Raw genomic sequence first — 20,448 nt, 5'->3', positions numbered from 1 at the left:
GCCCATTTTGGAGAGGACATCCCTCATATATGTATGTGATATCCTGTCAAAGGCTTTCTCCTGGTCCGGGCTGATCAGGCAGGTATCCAACCCTCTGTCCTACACGTAAGCGATCGTATCCCTGCGGAGTGCGAGACTCTCAGCAATCTTCCTGCCCGGTACGGCACAGGTTTGGTCAGGGTGAATCACCGACCCCAGAGCAGACCTGACCCGGTTGGCGATTACCTTTGACAGAATTTTGTAATCTGCATTCAGCAGTGAGATTGGTCTCCAATCTTTGATTTCCTCCCTCTCCCCCTTCCGCTTGTAGATGAGGGTGATGATGCCTTTCCTCATGGATTCACTCATGGTACCTGCCCAAAGCATACTGGCATACACCTCCAGCAGGTCCTGGCCAATCAAGTCCCACAGAGCGGAATAGAGCTCGACCGGTAAGCCGTCGCTTCTGGGAGTTTTATTCTTTTCGAAGGACTCGAGGGCCTCGGTCAGCTCGTCCAGAGATAGCGGCTGGTCCAGCCTCTCCCGTGTTCTGTCGTCTAAGGCCTCGGTGATAGAGGACAGGAACGACTGGGAGGCCGAGCTGTCGATTGGCTTCGAGTCATACAGACTGGCGTAGAAGGATTTGCTGATCCTCATGATGTCAGCCTGAGATGACGTTATCGAGCAACCTTCTTCCTTCAGGCTGCTGAGCATGGAGCTCTCTTTGTGCACCTTCTGGAAGAAGAAACGTGAGCACGTCTCGTCCTGCTCCACCGAGCGGACCCTGGACCGGAAGATTGTCCTGGAGGCCTCCGAGGCAAAGAGCGAGGCTTGCTGGCCCTTCACCTCCTTGAGGTCCTCCGTGACATCGACCCCCATCGTCTGCAGCAAGAGCAGGTTCTGCGTACTTTCCTGGAGCTGGGACAGTTTTCCCCACCTCTCTCTCGCCTCCTGAACACCTTTTTGAGGATGAAGAATCTCTTGATGTTCCCTTTTACTGTCTCTCACCAGTCTGCTGGGGACTCAAAGAGGGGCTTCACGGTTCTCCAACCTGCGTAATCCCTCCTGAGCTCCTCAATGTTTCCCGGGGTCAACAGCTTTGTGTTCAGTTTCCACGTTCCCTTGCCCGCCCGCTGTTCGTCCTGTAGGTGACAGTCGGCCAGCAGGGGGCAGTGGTCAGAGAAGAACGTCGGCTTGACGTCAGTGGATCTGACCGAGAGCGTTCGGGACACAAACAGGTAATCTATCCTTGAGCGGATAGACCCGTCTGCCTGTGACCAGGTGTATCTATGCTGCGTTCCGTCTGCCGGGAAGCTGAAGACGTCGTGCAGCTTGGCATCTTTTACTGTGTCCATCAGGGCTCTGGACATGGCGTCCAGTTTACTGTTTCTCCCCCCCCCCAGCCGGATCGTCCATCTGCATCAATGATACAGTTGAAGTCTCCGGCCAGAATGACCAACCTGGACATAGCCAGCAACAGTGGAAGCTGCTGCAGGACAGCCAACCGTTCACTCTTACCCACTGGGGTGTACACAATAATCAGTCTAAGGGGAGCATTCCTGTACATGACGTCAGCGACGAGGAGGCGCCCGCCCACCACCTCCTTAACCTCAGAGCTGGTGAAGTTGCCTCCTCTCAACAGGATACCCAGGCCAGAGGTGCGGCTATCGTTGCCCCCCGACCAAACTGACGGTCCATGGGCCCACAAGCTCGGCCACTTCCTGTAGCTGCTGAGGTGCAGTATCCCACACTCCTGCAGAAACAGGACGTCGGCTTTGACGTTGGCCAGGAAGGCCATCGTAGAAACACATCGCGTAGCCGATTTGATGCTACGCACATTGATGCTGGCAATTTTTAACCCCTTTTTAACAGTTTACGAGGTTGACACTGTCCATTTGCTGCTGGTCTTGCCCCTCTGGGGTAGCTGTGTGCATCCCCGTGGTGACCGCAAACTGCTGGACCCTCCCAGGGCTGAGGTAGCTGTCCGTCTCCACGCTGAAGCCATCTCCCCGTTCTGGTGTCTTCGGGTCGGGCCCAGGGTCCGCATAGTCCAGTTCTCCATCTGACTGCGGGGCTGTCACAGGACCGTCCGCTGCTTCGAACCCGCAGCACTCCAGCAAAATCTTCTTCATGAACACCATCCGATTGACCGGTGTGCGCTCCTCCACCTTCTTCACAGTCACCCTGACTGTGTTGCGAATGCCCTGGCCAGGGCTGCGAGCGGCTGCTGAGGCCATAGCTCTGAGGTTGGCTGGTACCTGAATCGGCGTTAGGCCGAAACCAGCATAAAGATCCACCAAGAGCAGGTCAGCACAACCAAATGATTCTCCAACGTTTAATCACAATCCAGCGATGGTCTCCAGCAACTCTGACAACTCACAACACGATCCCTGTGGTTTCTCCCCCCGCCAGCACACATCCGCAGCGTCGAACCTCCAGCACTCGAGCAGAATCTCTTCATCTGGTCCTCGGGAACTACACATATTCTGAGCCAAATGGCCGAGTGTTTTGACTGAACACTGAATAAAGAGACCAATCATGTAACCATCACTTCCAAAGGATCTATTCAGTAAAGACGTTATAAGCCGTTTCCCATATGATCTTACATTGAGCTGTATTATTTTCTAATTGAACAAATTATGGGTATTAAAAGTTACTGACATGACATTTCATTGGTATCTAGTGACGATAATATGTCAAAGCCAAAAGTGAACAAAAGCAATTATGTAGTTCTGTAGGTGGACCTGTTGCTCATTTATTACATTTATTGTGGAATGAAGATTACCCATAGTATTCCACAACTATTAAGTTTCTGTTTATCATCTGAGGTGGTGACAAAGTGGTGCCAAGGGTGTAAGAAGCTTGCTTACAGTAGATTTAAGTCAATAATCTTGCATATCTTTGATTCCAAACAGTATTTTGAGGCAATCTGCTCAAATTCCTATGGCCCAAGCAATCAAGGAATACTACACGACAAAACTTGTCAAGAACAAGGAGAAAAATAATTTTTCAATTTCCACACTTCAACTTCTGCTCCCCAGCTTCAGCCTTCATCCCTCACCCTGGCAACTGTTTAAGACTAAATGGTTTCAACCTTGGTATAATATTTGAACCCAAAATGGACTTCTGACCACCAGTGCCCATTTCCTCCACTAACATTGCCCAACTTCTCTTTTTCAACTAAACAGCTGTTGAAAACCTCACGCGTGCCTTGTTACCTCTAGACTTCACTACTCCAATGCACATCTTGTCGATCGCCCACATTCTATCCATAAACATGAGGTCGCCCAGAACTTTGCCCATTTCCTTCATGGAAAATCATAGTTGGTCACATTGATCTGCTTGCTGATCTACATTGACCCCTGATCAAGAATACATTGATTCTAAAGTTCTCATTCTTGCTTCCAAATTGCTCCAGAGCTCATTCCAACCTATAACTATAAACTCGTCTCGCTCCACAACCCTCCAAGCTTCTGATGCTCATCTAACTTTGGCCTCGTGAGCATTCTGATCTTAATTATACCATCAGCTCTGCACTCTGCTGTTCAGGCCCCAGGCTTTGGAATACCCTCCCTATAACTCAGGATTCGGAGATGCCGATGTTGGACTGGGGTGTACAAAGTTAAAAATCGCACCACACCAGGTTATAGTCCTACAGGTTTAATTGGAAGCACACTAGCTTTCGGAGCAACACTCCTTCATCAGGTGACAATCACCTGATGAAGGAGTGTCAGTCCGAAAGCTAGTGTGCTTCCAATTAAACCTGTTGGAGTATAACCTGGTGTTGTGATTTTTAACTCCCTATCACTTTAACACATTCCTTTAAAGCCTAGTTCTTTCCTTTTGATTATATGGTTTAATTTCATCTTTGACTGTTCAGTTTGTTTTGTTTTATTATGCTCTCGAGAGGATGTTTTTTATTATATTACTGGCGTGATGTAATTAATTTGCTGTGCTAGATTGAACGTATGTTGGTCTGCTGAATGAGGAAAGATCATCAAATACACTGGCTGTGGTTGCTAAGCTGCTCCACCTAGTGATGAATCAAATGATATCAGCCTGGGAGCGGAATTCTTGCGTTTTTCGCAAGGGAATTGCAGGCTGCTTCGAAGTAGAATGAAATTTTTTTTACTGCTTACTTGTGTATGCTCCACTGACTGCTTTGTAGGCCTGGGAATTGTCTAGCACAGCATTAAATGACAAAAACCAGAAATGTGACCAAATTACCTTATCTTGACCATGGGAACTTCAATCAAGGTAGCCTTGAGTCTCAGCTGTGTGTCAATATAGTGCCTCCTAATGGTTAGAGGGAAGAGGATCTATGTGGCAATAGTTGTGCCCATACCTCCGAGTCAGGAGACCTGGGTTCAAGTCCTACCTGCTCCAGAGATGTATAACAATATCTCTGCACAGATTGATTAGAAAATGTAATGGGTTTAGGGACAAAGTGGAAACAGGCTACAGTGTTGGATGATTGCCTATGATCATATTGAGTGGCAGAGCAGGCTCAAAGAACTAAATTGCCTACTCTTTCTATATTCTATCTATAACCGTCTACACTCTGCACATTTTTCCAGAAAGATATATTTTATGCTTAAAATTTGTTTAAAAAAACACAATTATTCCAACTTGAACCTTGCTGAATTTACAGTAATATTCAAGTTGCCCCCAACAGCATGTTCCAATCAATATGCTTGTAATATTCACAAAATGTATTCCATGTTAGGCACGATGATGCACAAATGGAATTGGTAATAATAGTAACTGCTGAAGTCATGAAGTTTTCCTGTATCTGCAAGTTACATTATTATCTGCCTGAAAACATTATCAATAATCTTTTACAATGTCTACCGTTTGTAATCTTGTTTACAATGTATACAATGTTATTTGTAAGGTGCTTAATCAAAGGGCTGAAAATTTCTGTATTCTTAGGCTCACTGAAAAGCCTTAAACAATCAACTTTCTCCTTTCTGTCTCAATAGTGGGTATCTTGAACTTTAATGCAACAGTCAAAATGTTATCCTTTCATTTGGAACATGCCAGTTGAAACGGGGTGGGGGGGTGGTGTTGGACGAAGCTGGGGGGCAGGCAGGGAGGGTGTGTTGGATGGGATTGGGGGTCACGGGCGGTATGCAGCTGCCCAGTCTCCTGAATGGAAGTAGGCTTAACAGACAACTCTGAGCCCCAGCGGAAGGGCATTGAATCAATTCACCGAATAATCGGTTATCTGAACAAAGTAGTGCCCACCCATTTCATTCGGATAATTGAGGTTCCTCTGCAGTAATGAACAAGAGCTGGAAAGCTGTTTGCAATTCTTTCTGTCCCCTGTAGGCGGCAGAATTATATTGGCATGTCGAGATATGGAGAAATGTGAAACAGCTGCTCGAGAAATTAGAGGTGAAACCCTGAATCATCATGTATATGCAAAGCCTCTTAACCTTGCATCGCTCAAATCAATTCGAGAGTTTGCCAAACAAGTCAATGAAGGTAAAAAATTTGATTATGTCCATCAACCATTTGTGAGAAGTTTATATTGATTGATTGCTGATAACTTTTTTTTTCTAACCAGATCCCTCCCCTCCAAACTCCTCACTTGCCATCCTACCAGCCTCCACATCCAAAGGATCATGTAGTACCATTTTGGACATACATTTCCCTCCCCTCCCTTGTCAACATTCTGCAGGGAGCGTTCACTCTGGATCATTCTTCCTCCCTCCCCTCATCCTCTTGGTAACTTCTGAAGGAATTGCAGAAGGTACAACATTTACCTATTTGCCACCTTCTTTCTCACTGTTCAATGTCCTCAGCATACTTTCCTGCTGAAGCAGTGATTTACCTGCACTTCATTCAGTCTTGTTGACTGTATTTGCTACTCACAATGTGGCCCCCTCTACACTGGGTCGATGAAAAGCAGATTGGGTGACCGTTTTGCAGTGCACCTCCACTTGGTATGTAATAATGACCCTGAGCTTCCAATCATCTGCCATACATCAAAGACTCTGTACCTATACAGTGTTTGTCTCAGGTCTGCTGCAGTGCTGCTGTGAAGTTCAGCACAAGCTGCAGGAACACTTTCTTATCTTCTGCTTAGGTACCTAAGAGTGCCTCTGAACTCATTTAAATTTCAGAGTGTGATCACCTTCGTTCATGTTTAATATCCAACTCCACACCCCAGATCATCTTTTTGGGTTGCCAACCCACTTTGAATTAATGTTTTCTGTTAGGAACCATTCAACATTTATCTCTTAAGAATTCTCTTGTCTGCTTCTTGCCTGCTCCCTTTCCCTGCTCGCCGAGAATTGGTGTGTCCACAATAGATACACTAATGGTAGTTTTCCCTGAAATTCCAAACTCCTAAGGTTTGTTTTTCTTTCCTTGTTTAGAGGAAGAGAATATAAATGTGTTAATTAACAATGCTGGTATTATGAGATGTCCTCACTGGAAAACAGAAGATGGATTTGAAATGCAGTTCGGCGTAAATCACCTTGGTAAGCTCTGTAGAAAGGTTTCAGGTTTGTGATGATGGCTTTGCTTTCAGTTTATTCCAAGTATAATTGTTTGAGAGTTAGAAAGTATTTTAACTGGGGATAATTTTAACTTGCCTAGCAAACAACTGATGGAATCAAATCAGCTTTGCCTATTGTACCCCACCAAATTTAATTCTCTCCCCTCATTAGGCTAAATTTACTGCCTTGTTTAAACTGGTGGGTTTTTTTGTTTTTTATCTTGTCTTGAAGTGTCCCATTGCTATTCCCCAAATGAGAAGGCAGACTTGCTCTCAGTCCTCTGCTGATATTCTGTTATGAAATCAACGAGAGATGCACAAGAGTTAGCTCACATTCCAACATTTCATTCTCTTCTTTTCTTCGAACATAGAATCCCTACAGTGTGGAAACAGGCCCTTCAGCCCAACACATCCACACTGCCCCTCCGAAGACTCATTCCCCTATCCTATAACTCTACATTTACCCTGACTAATGCAACTAACCTACACATCCCTGAACACGATGGGCAATTTAGCATGGCCAGTTCACCTAAGCTGCACATCTTTGGACTGATACACGCTCAACTCGAGAACACGTGTGAAACAAAATGAACTGTGAAAAACTATAAAGTCAGTTTTAAAACTTTTGGTGAGCTTTAAACATGCATGTGTTTCGAAGTATTCTGCAGTTGAACTGAAAAATAAATCTACATCAAACTAAAATTTTTCAGACCTTTGGAGGAAACCCATGCGGACATGGGGCAACTGTGCAAGCTTCACACAAACAGTCGCCTGAGCCTGGAATCGAACCCAGATCCCTGGCATTGTGAGGTAGCAATGCTAACCACTGAGGCACCATGCCGCCCCTTTTGGTGGAAGGCCTTCAGATTTCACTGTGCTACTCAGTTTGATGGTGTAGCTATTATTTGGAGAACTTTTGGCAGTTTCCTATGATTAGTTGGAATTCCACTTCACTACCTGTGACTGAGAAACTTGCACTTCAACCTGTTCCTTAATGAAATATAATTGAAAAGACTTGCCAAGTTTAATCATTCAGTAATACTGTTGTCTTAAAACACTGAAACCAAATATCATGTGTGAAAGTAAATTATATGTTGGTTGATTCTCTGGAAGGCAGGGCTGCATGTATTTGAAGAAGCTGTCATGTTATCTTTAGTCCAAAGGTCTGAAAAATTTTAGTTTGATGTAGATTTATTTTTCAGTTCAACTGCAGAATACTTCGAAACACATGCATGTTTAAAGCTCACCAAAAGTTTTAAAACTGACTTTCTAGTTTTTCACAGTTCATTTTGTTTCACACGTGTTCTCGAGTTGAGCGTGTATAAAGGCAGAGCAAGGGATATTGACTTGTTCTCATAAGCTGAGTCAAGTCATCAGTTAGGAAAGTTGATAAGATTGGCTGGAGTTGCTGAAACCCAAACACTACTTCACTCCTGTAAGAATTAATTCACATCACCAATAATGTTTTGGTCTGGATGTTGGTTAGACAAACAGACACTCACTTTAAAGTAAGATTGGAAGATGCTACTAAGTCTCTGAGAATTGAACATTGTGCTTAGGCTCACACAAGAACAAATTTATTTTTAATTAATTCAAGGTATGCGAATGTTTACAGCTGGGCCAGTATTTATTACCCCTCTCTATTGCCCTAGAGAAGGTGGTAGTGAGCTGCCTTCTGCTGACTGCTGTTTGGGAAGGTATTCCAGAATTTTAATCCTGCAATGTTAAAGGAAGGGTCATACAGTTTCAAATCAAGGTGGTGTGGCTCTGAGGAGAATTTGTAATTCTCATGTACCTGGTGACCTTGTCCTTCTCGCTTGTAGAATCTACAAGTTTGTAAGTTGCTGTACATGCAGCCTTGATGAGATGTTGTAGTGCATCTTGTAATTCATACACTTGGACTGCTGCACGAATGTGCAATGAAAGCAATGTTGAAGATGTCAGGTGAGGGCTTCAATCAAGACAGCTGTTTTGTTCTGATTAGTGTCAAGCTTCTTGGATTGTTCAGAGGGGGTGGAAGCTAGTCAGTTATCACGCGGAATTCTGAGCTTTTCACCTACTCATGGAGCCATGGTTTTTATATTAAGTTTAAAGCCATTGATGGCCTACAAGAGTTGGGAGGATTCAGTAATGATAATACCATTGAATGTCAAGAGACAATGATTGGATTCTCTGGAGATGCACAATACTTGTGTAGCAGAAATGTTAGTGCTCACTTATCAGCCAAGGCATTATCGTTGTCCAGGACATGGTGCTTTTGCACATGGGCTGCTTCAATATCTGTAGAGCTGCAAATGATGATGAATCATCAGCAAACATGCCCATCTTTGACCTTTAATGCTGGATGAAAGATCTTTGATAAAGCAGCTAAAGGTGGACTCTACCCTAAATAACTCCTCCAGTAACATAAATGAGCTGTGCCACCAAAAACCTCAACCATCTTCCTTCATGCTGGGAGCTTTCCTATCAGCAGAGAGCTTTCTCTCTCTCTATTCTGTTTGATTCCAGTTTTGCTAGAGGTCTCTGATGCTGCATTCGGTCAATTGGTGCCTTTTAATGTCAAGGTAGTAAATGTCAAGTTAGTTGCTGTAACTTCCCCTTTTGAGTTGAGCTCTTCAGTCCTTGTTTAGAACAAAGCTATAGTGAGTTCAAGGGCTAAGCTGACCTGGGAGAGTCCAAAATGTACATCAGTGAAATTTTTGTTGAGTAAGTGTTGCTTGATAGCACTGTTAAGGACACATTTGATCATTGCAAACAATTTGAGAGTAGTTAATCTTTTTTTTTAAAATCTGGGGCTACAAATTTGCAGCAAATTGCAAGTTTTCAAGGGTAAAAGCTGATCCGAAGTGTGAAATGAACCAGTTACTAGATTTGCTGCAACTGATTTTAGATCATTTTTTAACAGGTGTATGTTTTCTCTATTAAAACATTGTTTTTAAAGCTTAGTGATGTCAGATTTCTCTTTTAACGCAGGTCATTTTTTGTTGACAAATCTGCTACTTGAAAAATTAAAGAATTCTGGAAATGGTCGCATCATAAATGTATCATCACTTGCTCACAAAGTGGGACAAATTGATTTCAATGATCTCAACTGGGAAAATAAAAAATATGACACCAAGGCAGCATACTGTCAGAGCAAACTTGCAAACATATTGTTTACAAGGGAACTGGCTAAAAGACTTCATGGTAAGTTGAGTTAATCATACTTGAGCAACTGAAGTTTTTGACATGGCACAGTGTAATTGCCCTCCCTTCAAATGACTTGTTGGATAGACCCACCAAATGAGACCTTGATCATAGAGTCATAAGTGGCTTCATTTACCGAACAACATACATTACTGTGTTATATAGTTAGTTTATTTGTCTACGTTCCTTGAAAAAACAAAAGTGATACATTTTAGGCTTTTTTTTTCTCAAAGGTGTTGTCTTAACCCAATTGTTCTGGCAACATTTATAAGAACTTGGATTTGTATAAATATACAAAATATATATATATTATATATATATTTTTAAAATACACCAAAACACTTCACAGCATTATAAGGCAAACTTTGACACTAATCCTCACAGAGATATTCAAGCAAATGACCAAATGTTATGTCAGAGGTAAATTTTAAACAGTGCCATAAAGAAGTAATGAGCAGTACAGTGGTGGGGAGGGTAGTTTCAAAACGTTCCAGGGTTTGAGCTGAAAATGTGTTGCTGGAAAAGCGCAGCAGGTCAGGCAGCATCCAAGGAGCAGGAGAATCAACATTTTGGACATGAGCCCTTCTTCAGGAAGGGCTCGTGCCTGAAACACCGATTCTCCTGCTCCTTTGATGCTGCCTGACCTGTTGCGCTTTTCCAGCAACACATTTTCAGCTCTGATCTCTAGCATCTGCAGTCCTCACTTTTTCCCATTCCAGGGTTTGAGCCAAGGCAGCTGAAGTCAGTTAAAATCAAGAATGCTGAAGAGGCAAGAACTAGAGAAGTGCAGTGTCTCAATCATGTGGTTTGAGGAGATTACAGATGAAGGGAAGTAAGCAATGGAGAACTTTCAACACAAATGCCTAGATGCCTTCTTTAATCGGGAGGCTGGACTGTCATGTTACCTTGTGCTTGTCGCTGTTTGCTGTGAGACTCAAATGCTGACTGGAATTCTACTAATATTGACTGGTAAGATGTAGTCTCAGCAGGTTTACTCTCTTTGTAGAGGTCTTCAGCCGATCAGTTGCTGTCTTCTCTTCTCAAAAACTCCAACAGGTTCCAATGTCACTGGCTGAATCAGAACCTTTTCTTGATGTGAGGTCATGACCAGGTGGCATGTGAATAATCTTTCGATATCTGCAACAAATAACTGTCTCTTTTAAGTTATTTCAAAAACATAATTTATTCAGTCATTGAAGCAGTTTGATTCTACAGAGTAGCATGCTAAGACACAAACATTGGAGTTTGACTCTATCTAACAAACAAACCAAAAGCATTCCTTACTTGTACATTAACATACAATTGAGGCACCAGTTGGGTCTGATAACTGAATGGGCCCCCATTTAACTTCAGAAAGACCTCAGACAATGGTTTTTCCCCACTAAACCTTGGCACAGGTGCCCCAGGTTTTAGTGCATCCCTGAGCATGTAGTCCTGGACATTGGAATGTGCCAATCTGCAACACTGAGGTCAACTCCTCTGCTCTGGAAGACAAACAAATTTCCAGCAGACCAAAGAGTGTCTTTCACTGAGTTGGTGGTCCTCTAGGTGGACTCTGTTTGTTTGTCTTGGTGTGAGTCCTGGGGAACAGACCGTAGAGCACAAAGCCTTGTGGCATGGAGCTGCTCAGGACAAACCTCAACAAAAATCACTACATCTCTTTCCAGACTTCCTTTGCAAAGGCATATTCCAGCAGGAGATGTATGACAGGTTCTACTGATCGCAGCTGCTTCAAGGGCAGAGTGTGGTGGCGCAGAGAGTCCAGGTGTACATGAAGGATCTCGCAGGTAACGCCCTTCTCACCACCAGTCAAGCAATGTCTTGGTGCTTGTTGGAAAGTTATGATTAGGCATTCTGCTAAGTGACTATGACCGTCTGCTGGATCCACCCTCTTTTTTTTTCCTTGTAGGTTTTCAAGGACACTGTGCTGACCACTTCCTGATGGACTGATAGTCAAAGGTGTTTTTCTTCATAAATTTCTCCACGATGAACAGATGATGCGGAACAGTCCAACTACTTGGAGCATTCTGCGGCAATGGGGCCAGTCCCATCTTTTGCAACACGAGGGACAGGTGAAACCACAGCATGTCATGACATCTGGTGTTCGCATGCAGAAGGTCTGATTTCCTCCCCCCCCCAAAAGCCCATTATGGAGAAGGCACCCTACATGTAAATGTACGATACCTTGTCAAAGGCCTTCTTCTCACCCAGGCTGATGAGGCAGGCATCCACCCCTCTATCCTACACATAGCGATCGTATTCCTGAGGAGTGCAAGGCTCTCAGATCGTCCTGCCCGGTACAGCACAGGTTTGGTCAGAGTGAATCACTGATCCTGGGGCAGACCTGGCCCAGTGATGTTAAACAGGGTTTTGTAATCTACATTCAGCAGTGCAATTGGTCCCCAATTTACACCATGAACTACTGTTATCCTCATATTTAACAATTAGTATTTACTTTCCCCGGTCAAATGTTTCTGATGTCAGTGTATGTGTTGTGGGGGTTGTAGATGCGCAAGTATAGCAGAGTGGGGAAAATGGAAGTGAAGTGCAGACTTCCAGTGAGAGTGATAAGAGAGGAGCTGGGTTGTCCTTATCTGGCATACTAGAATTGGGTGCCAACAGAATCATGAAAAGTATTTTAATCAACTGTCTTTTTGTTGTGATTAGGGGTATATAATTAGTCGAGCTGACGGCTTGATTCTGTGTTTATCAGCCCTATATTTTTGCATGGAAGAGTCTATTTGAGCTAAGGGCAAATGGGCACAGATTTTAATCAACAAAGATGGTTTTCAGAGAGTAAGAACTAAAGTAAGTAAACTTTAGTCTGAATTACAAGGTATACATTTCTTATGCCCAGTACAACTGCATGTGCGAAAAGTGGTGTCATCAGGTTTTGGAACATGAACAGTAGCTTGTGTCACTGTTGTGCATTTGCTAAGCTACAGAAGTTGTTTAGATAGCATGTTTCAGCTTAAGAGTTTGCAGACAGAGGGCATAGATATATGAGGAGGGCCAGGCATAGAGTACAAGAATTCCCCAAGAGCATTTTGCTATGTAATCAGTATTCAGCTTTGAATACTGCTTTGACATTGGTTCCTTTGATAACTACAGTCAGAACCTAGTCTACAATGCCATCAGTGGCTCTATTTGAGCACAGAGAAAGGAGGCAAGTCAGAAAAGCAACAATGAAAGGGATTCATTAGTTCAAGGAACGGACATGCTTTTTACAGCTGTAGATATGACTCCAGGATGATATTCTATTGTCAGAGGTAAATATTACACTCAACAGTTAGAAAACAATCCCAGGGGAGTGAGTTACCAGTCAGGGAAAGTGTCGAACATTGGTAAGTAAAATCAAGAAAGACCCAAAGATGTTCAAAAGCTAAATAAAGCATTCAAGGACAAATAAAGTCAGAAAAGATTAACGATCAAATAGGTAACTTGCAAATGCTTGCTAATCAATTTGTTCAGAGCTGTTATTCAACACCTGATGGGACTTGAAACTTGGGCCTCCTGGCTTAGTGCATCTCCCATTGTGCTATAACAGCTCTGAAAAGAGTGACTGATATATGGGGGAAGAAGACCGTGGGAATTGTTCTTTGAGTACTTTGTGTCTGTCTTCACAAAAGAAGGGCTTGATGTTGATGGCATAATTAAGTGTGAAAGATTTGGTATAAAATGAGAAATGTCGAGGTGTTTAGTTTGAAGGTAGGTAAATCATCTGAATAAAATTTATTCCAGAAGCTAAGGGAAGAAAGGATAGAATTAATGGAGGCTCTGACCATCATTTTAAAATGTTTTCTGGTTGCAAAGATGATACCAGATGACATGTGGTATAATTGGTGAAAACATTGAAGAATGGGTTAACCAAGTCATTAAGGGCCAGTCAGCCTGATCTTTGTCATGGGCAAATTATTACAAAAATATTGAGTTACAGTATGAGTCATTGTTTAGAAAGGCAAAGTTTAATTAAGGATATCATCATGGATTTATTAAGGGAAGTTTATATTTGACTGACTTGATGGCTTTTTTTGGATGATGAATAGTGTTTGATATCTCCAACAGAGTTTGGCAAAACTTTTGACAAGGTCCACTTGGCATGCTGGTCAGAAAAGTAAGCCCATGTTATCCAAGGAAAAGTGCAAAGTTTGGTCCAAAATTGGTTTAATGGTGGGAACCAAACAATTACACCCAAGTGGTGTTTTTGACTGGATGGCTGTTGCCAGTGGGATTTCTGCAGGGCTCGATACGAGGTCTGTTGCTTTTCGTGGCATACATAAATCATTTTAAACTTGAATGTAGGAATGATTAACAAGTTTGTAGATCTATTAAAAGTGGTTGTATGGTTGATAGAGTGGAAGAAAGTGGTAGATTACAATAAAACGTCAATGGGCTAGTCAAGTGGACAGAAATGTGGCAAGTGAAAGTCAATCTAGGGAAATGTTCCAGAGTTGTCAAACAAGGCAAGGGCACATACAGCAATTGGTGGGACACAAGTGTAAATGGATCAAAAATAGTTGTTAATGCAGTCTCTTGAATTTTTTTGCAGTGCCTTTTTAATTTTAGTGGGTTACTTTTTTGGTTTTTGGGGTCCTTTTTTATTCTCACTTCTCCTTTTTATTAACTGAAACAATTTCTGCTTGAGCAGAAGCAAGAGGTTTTTCTTTGGGAGTAATTTATTGAGAATGAGCCTCAGGTAGTTCTTCCTCGTCTCTAACAAGACCGATTACCTGAAGATGCTGGGAATATAGTTTGCAGGGGCCGAGGCCTGTGCAAAAACTTGCTAGGAGCGCATTGCCAAGGTGAGGCAGAAACAGGGCTTTTGGGAGCACTGCTTCCTATCCATTGCAGGTAAAAATCTTGTCATCAGGTCTGAGGTGATCTCTCTTGGGTGGGAAGGATGGACTCAGTGCCTCCCTCATCCCGATGACCACTTTTGTGCGGCTGCATCAAGCTGTGCATTAGACACTCACCTTGTAAACACCAAATGTCATTGTGTACTGAGATTTTACCTGTGCCTGGAGTTGCAAAGGATGGGACTGGCTTCGATGCCATGGACACTTAAAATAGTTGGACTGTTCTGTATCACCTGTCCTTCGTGGAGAAATCTGAAATGAAAACGCCTTTGAAGACAAGGCCATCAGAAAGTGGTCAGCACATAGTGTCCTCAAGACCCGACAGGAAAAAAAGGGGGCGGATTCTGTCAAGTTGTTTGTTTCCTGAGCAGAATGTCAGTCATTTGGCAGAACACCTCATCCCCAGAACTACCCAACAAGCACCAAGACCTTGCATGACCTGTTGTGAGTAGGGTGCTTTCGTGAGATCTACAGCAAGTTTTGGCTGCTTAAGGAACTTTGGCTTAGAGTTGATGAGCTTAAGACTGACCTGCAGGCTCTTGTACACATCAAATAGGGAACGATGTACCTGGATAAAGTTTCAGGAGGAAGTCACACCCCCGCTTAGATTAACTATATTGAATTTGATCTGTGGTCAGGGGCGAGAAGATATGACTGCAAATGAGACAGGTATGGATATTGGAATTCAGCTTTGGAGGGGCCTTAGCCAATGCCCTTGTTCAATGAGGACGAGAGTACCGACTGCAGGACGATTTGATGTATTGACCACAGCACCATGGTACAGAGCACCATTAAATTGAGGTGTGGGTGGTGGTGGTGGTGGTGGTGTGGTGGTGGTGGTGGAGAGAAAGAGAAACTTAATAGAAAAAGACGATAGTATTGTTAGGGGAACAGATGCTGAACTCTGTATTAAGAACAGAGAATTCTGAAGGCTATGTTACTGAATTGATGCCATGGTTCAGAACATCTTTTCTGGCTGGAGAGAACTTGATGGGAGGGGAAGGATCCAATTGCTGTGGTCCATGTTAGTTACCAATAAATAGGGAGGACTAAAAGATCCTGCTGAGTGGTTATGAGCAGCTCAGGCTTAAATTAAAAAGCAGAGCCCTGCAGAATAATACCAAAAATTGCTACCTGAGTTGCATGCAAATTGGTACTGCGTAAATAAAGTTAGTGTTAAATGTTTGAATCAAAAATTGATGTGGGAAAAGTTGGTTCCGATTCATGGGGTACTGGTACCAGCAGTAGAGGAAGAGAAAGCTTTCTGTTGGGATGGGCTGCAATGTCCTGGCAAAACATGTAACTAGGGTTGATTTTGATTTATTATTGTCACATGTACTGAGATGGTGAAAAATAGTGTTTTTTGTGCTAACCAGACAAATCATACCTTACATAAGTACACCGGGGTAATAAAACAGTGTAGACTTTAACATTACAGGTACAGAGAAAGATCAGCAGCTCTAATGAGAGGCCTATTCATAACTCTGATAACAGTGGGGAAGAAGCTATCATGTCAATAGGATTTTAAACTAATTTAGTGAGGGGAAGGGTTCAATTGAAGGGAAGTGTTTTTTAATTTAAAAATCCAAAGTAAGTGAGAGAGCAGAGATGCAGGGTCATGAGGCAAATTAAATTGTGACAGGAAGGGGTAAAAAATATCAACAAGTGCTGCCAAAATTAGAAACAATAACAATACTTTAAAATTAAATTTAACACATTTTACAAATGCTGTCTGCATTCAGACAACAAAAGAGATGACTTGTTAGCAAGATTAACCTGAGCAAGGTTAATACCTGGGAATTAGGGTCTCTTCTAGATCTGTTGGAATTACGTTCAAGCAGTTGGCAATTGAGGCCGTTGAATAGTATATCATTCTGTCTCTGTCGAACAAGAATTAATTTTTTTTTAAACTGTTTTCTATGAGCTGTTAGAAGTATTGCTGCCTTTGCCTGGATGAACCGAGAAGGTCGGAGAAAGTGAGGACTGCAGATGCTGGAGATCAGTGTCAAAAGGTATGGCGCAGGAGAAGCATAGCGGTCAGGCAGCATCCAAGGAGTAGGAGAGTCGATGTTTCGAGAATCGGCTCTTATTAGGAATGAGGGGTGGCGCAAAGGAGCTGAAAGATAAATGAGAGGGGGGTGGGGCCGGTGGGGGTAAGGTAGATGGGAATGTGATAGGTAGGTAAAGGTGGGGGTGATGGTGATATGTTGGAGAGGAAGATGGAGTGGGTCAATGGGAAGGGAGACGGACAGTTCAAAAGGGCGGTGCTGATTTAGAGGGTTGGATTTGGGATAATATGGACGCTGGGGAAATGAGGAAACTGGTGAAATCAACGTTGATCCCGTATGGTTGCAGGATCCTAAGGCAGAAGATGAGGCATTCTTCCTCCAGGTGTCAGATGGCTAGAGTTTGGCAGTGGAAGAGGCCAAGGACTTGCATGTCCTTGGCAGAGTGGGAAGGGGAGTTGAAGTGTTCGGCCACAGGGCAGCACGGTTGATCTGATGCGTGTCCCAGAGATGTTCTCTCAAGCATTCCGCAAGTTGGTGTCCTGCCTCACCAATGTCGAGGAGACAACTTCGAGAGCAACGAACACAGTAGATGATGTGTGTGGAAGTACAGGTGAATCTGTCAGATGAGAAAGGATTCCTTAGGGCCTTGGAGAGAGGTAAGGGGGAAGGTTTTACACTTGCAGTGGCAAGGGAAGGTGTCAGGAAGGGAGGGTAGGTTGATCGGGGGCATGGACTTAACAAGGGAGCCAAAGGGGGAGTGGTCTCTGTAAAACACTGACAGGAGTGGGGAGGGAAATATTTACCTGGTGGTGGGATCTGTTTGTCAGTGGTGGAAATGGCAGAAGATGATGCGTTGTATTCAGAGGTTGGTGGGGTGGAAGGTGAGGACCAGGGGGTTCTGTCCTTGTGGCGATTGGAGGGGTGGGGTTCAAGGGCAGAGGTATAGAAAGTGGAGGCGATGTATTGGAGGGCATTGTTGACCATGTGGGAGGGGAAATTGCAGCCCCTGAAGAAGGATGCCATCTCCAATGTTCTATGGTGTAATTGGTTCTGGGAGTAGGTGCAGCAGAGGAGTTGGGAGTAAGGGATAGAGTTGTGGCAGGAGGTGTCTTCCAGGTAGCTGTGTGAGTCAGTGGGTTTGAAAACAAAAATAGGTGGCAGGCGATATGGTGATGCAGACATAAGGAATCTGCAAGGGGGTATTAGCAGGTTGGTAATTTGAAATATATGTCAGTGTTAAGTCGGTCGCTGGAAATGGAGACAGAGAGCCCCAGGAAGTGGAGGGAGGTATCCAAGATGGTTTGGGTGAGCTTCAGGTCAGGGTGGAAGGTGTTTGTGAAGTTGATGAACTATTCAACCTCCTCATGGGAGCACAAGGTGGCACCGATGCAGTCATCGATGTAGCAGAGGAAAAGGTGGGGAATGGTGCCGGTGTAACTGTGGCGGATGGACTGTTTCATGTACCCAACGAAGAGAGAGGCTCAGGGCCACCCCTTTGGTCTGAAGGAAGTGGGAGGATTCGAAGGAGAAATTAAGGGTGAGGACCAGTTCAGTCAATCAAATGTGTGTGTCAAGTGAAGGATACTGATTGGGTCGGTGGCAGAGGAAGAAACTGAGGGCTTGAAGGCCTTAGTCGTGGCGGATGGATGTGTCCAGGGATTGGATGTCCATGGTGAAGATGAGGGGTCGGGGGCCAGGGAAATTAAAGTCACGGAGGAGGTGATGGGCATGGGTGATGTCCCGAATGTATGTGGAGTATTCCTGGACCAAGGGGGACAAGACATTGTCTCAGCCTACGCCTGCCTCACCGAACTTATCTCCTCATATCCTGACAATGGGTTGACCAGAGCAGTCATATTTGTGAATTTTGTGTAGAAGGTGGAACCAGGCGGTGCGGAGTTCGCAGATACTGAGGTTGGAGGCTGGTGGTGGGACATCTGGGAGATGGTTTGGTGATGGGAGGTGAGGACGTGAATGAGGGGGCAGTAGGAGGAGGTGTCTGCAAGTTGGCACCTGGTTTCAGCAGTGTAGAGGTTGTCAGTGCGCCAACCTACCCCTGCGCCCCACCCCACCCCCAGTCTGCTGGTTTGATGGTGAGGTTGGGGTTGGAATGGAGGGCTGTGCGTTGTGAGAGGTGAGATTGGGGTGGGTGAGAGAGGTGAACAGATTGAGGCAGTCAACATTGTGGTGACCGTTGGAGGTGAAAAGATTGAGGATGGGTAATAGACAGGTACAGGGTGCCCACATGGATGGGATGTGTTGGAGGTGGGAGAAGGGGTCCTCGGAAGGTGGACTGGTGTCCTGATTGGCAAAAAGCAAGTGCGGAAGCGACAGAAGAAGTAAAGTTCGAGGTTGTCACTTGTGTTGCATTCATTGATCAGGAGCGTAAGGGGACGCAAGTGAGGCCTTTACTTGAGGACTCATTGTTCATCTTCAGTGAGGGTGAGGGCGAGGTCATGGGGGCGCAGGGTAAAACCATGGCAGGGCTGGGAGCTAGGACCTGATATGGGGCTGGAGTTGGGAGTGAGGGCAGAGACTCTCTGGAGTGGGTGGTGATGGGATCGTGGCTGACATCACCAATGGAAGTGACGTTCGCCTTGGGGGTGGGGGTATGTAGAAGCGGTGCCCTTGCCCGCGTCCACAGGGGCGGAAGTGACTTAACAGATGACACTCATGATGTCTTGGGCAGTGTTCTGGTGAGTGGTATCGGTGAGGGCAGAAGTGGTTGAGCCGACAAATCTGTACGTCCAAACACGTCATCTCCCATGTCTGTTGCTCTCAATATGGTCTCCTCTTCATTTGGGAGACAGGACGCCAACTTGTGGAATGTTTCAGAGAACATCTCTGGGGGGCGTGCACCAATCAACCCCACCATCCTATGGCCAAACACTTCAACTCCCTTCTCACTCCGCAAGGACATGCAAGTCCTTGACCACCTCCACTGCCAAACTCTAGCCATCTCACGCCTGAAGGAACAATGTCTCTTCTTCTGCCTTGGGACCCTGCAACCACACTGGATCAATGTGGATTTCACCAGTTTCCTCATTTCCCCTGCCCCCCACCTTATCCCAGATTCTACCCTCTAACTCGGCACAGCCCTCTTGAACTGGCCATTCCACTCCTCTCTGACATGTCACCTTCACCCCTGCCTTCATCTTACTATCGCATTCCAAGCTACCTTCTCCCCAACCCCCCTCCCATTTATCTGTGAGCCCCCATTCCCGATGAAGACCTCATGCTCAAAACGTCAACTCTACTGCTTCTTGGATATTGCCTGACTGGCCGTACTTTTCCAGCACCAAACTTTTCAACTCTGAACTGAGAAGATGACCAAAGCAGCATTTCTGATAAATGACCAAGGAGTCTATTTATGCCTGTGAAACAGCTCATTATGAAAGCCATTTAAGTCGATGTTGTTTTCTTTCAATCATCCCTTCACTGCATGTGTTTGTCTTTTATGTAAGTAGGGCTAAGAACAAATGTTTTGTATTTAAAGCACAGGCATTAATCTGCTAATGTGGTGTTTAATTTCTCTGCTGAAATTATTGCGTATTTAATAGTTAAGATGAAAAACCAGTGTCTGCAATTATTCACAAGTGCTGGTATTTCATTATTTAAAGGTCTGGTTACAAATGCTTGCAGTGAATATTTGAGTATGTTCAGTTTAATTTTAGTGTCGTGAATGCAGAGGTAGAAAGGACTGATTTTTGTCGATCTGTCTCCATGTTGTAAAAGTCAGGTGTGTGAAAGCTAATTCCTGGAGCTACCTTCAGTTCTCATCTAAAAGTTGACGTTATAGTAATTTAAATCTTCTCAAGTGTTTGATAAAGGGACTCTGCGTGCTATTTTGGGTACTGGACCAGGTAAAATACAAAGCCAGTTTTGATTTTTATTTTTCAATTTTATGGAGATG

The 20,448-nt window shown here is 44.2% G+C and overlaps 1 protein-coding gene across 9 annotated transcripts in view; it reads left to right on the top strand.

Annotated features, from left to right (window-relative positions):
- The window catches only part of LOC140483200 (retinol dehydrogenase 13-like), an 86,889-nt gene that overhangs the window by 53,905 nt on the left and 12,536 nt on the right, over positions 1–20,448 (top strand). For all 9 annotated transcript variants that reach the window (XM_072581262.1, XM_072581267.1, XM_072581266.1 and 6 more), the window contains 3 exons: positions 5,311–5,466; positions 6,363–6,467; positions 9,458–9,670. In XM_072581262.1, coding sequence (XP_072437363.1) covers positions 5,311–5,466; positions 6,363–6,467; positions 9,458–9,670 — 474 coding nt within the window. The remainder of the gene's footprint in view (positions 1–5,310; positions 5,467–6,362; positions 6,468–9,457; positions 9,671–20,448) is intronic.

This window comes from Chiloscyllium punctatum, chromosome 11 (genome assembly GCF_047496795.1).
Source record: "Chiloscyllium punctatum isolate Juve2018m chromosome 11, sChiPun1.3, whole genome shotgun sequence".
NCBI classification, from domain to species: domain Eukaryota; kingdom Metazoa; phylum Chordata; class Chondrichthyes; order Orectolobiformes; family Hemiscylliidae; genus Chiloscyllium; species Chiloscyllium punctatum.
Note: the sequence above shows the minus strand (reverse complement) of the source record. Positions and strands in the feature narration are given on the sequence as shown.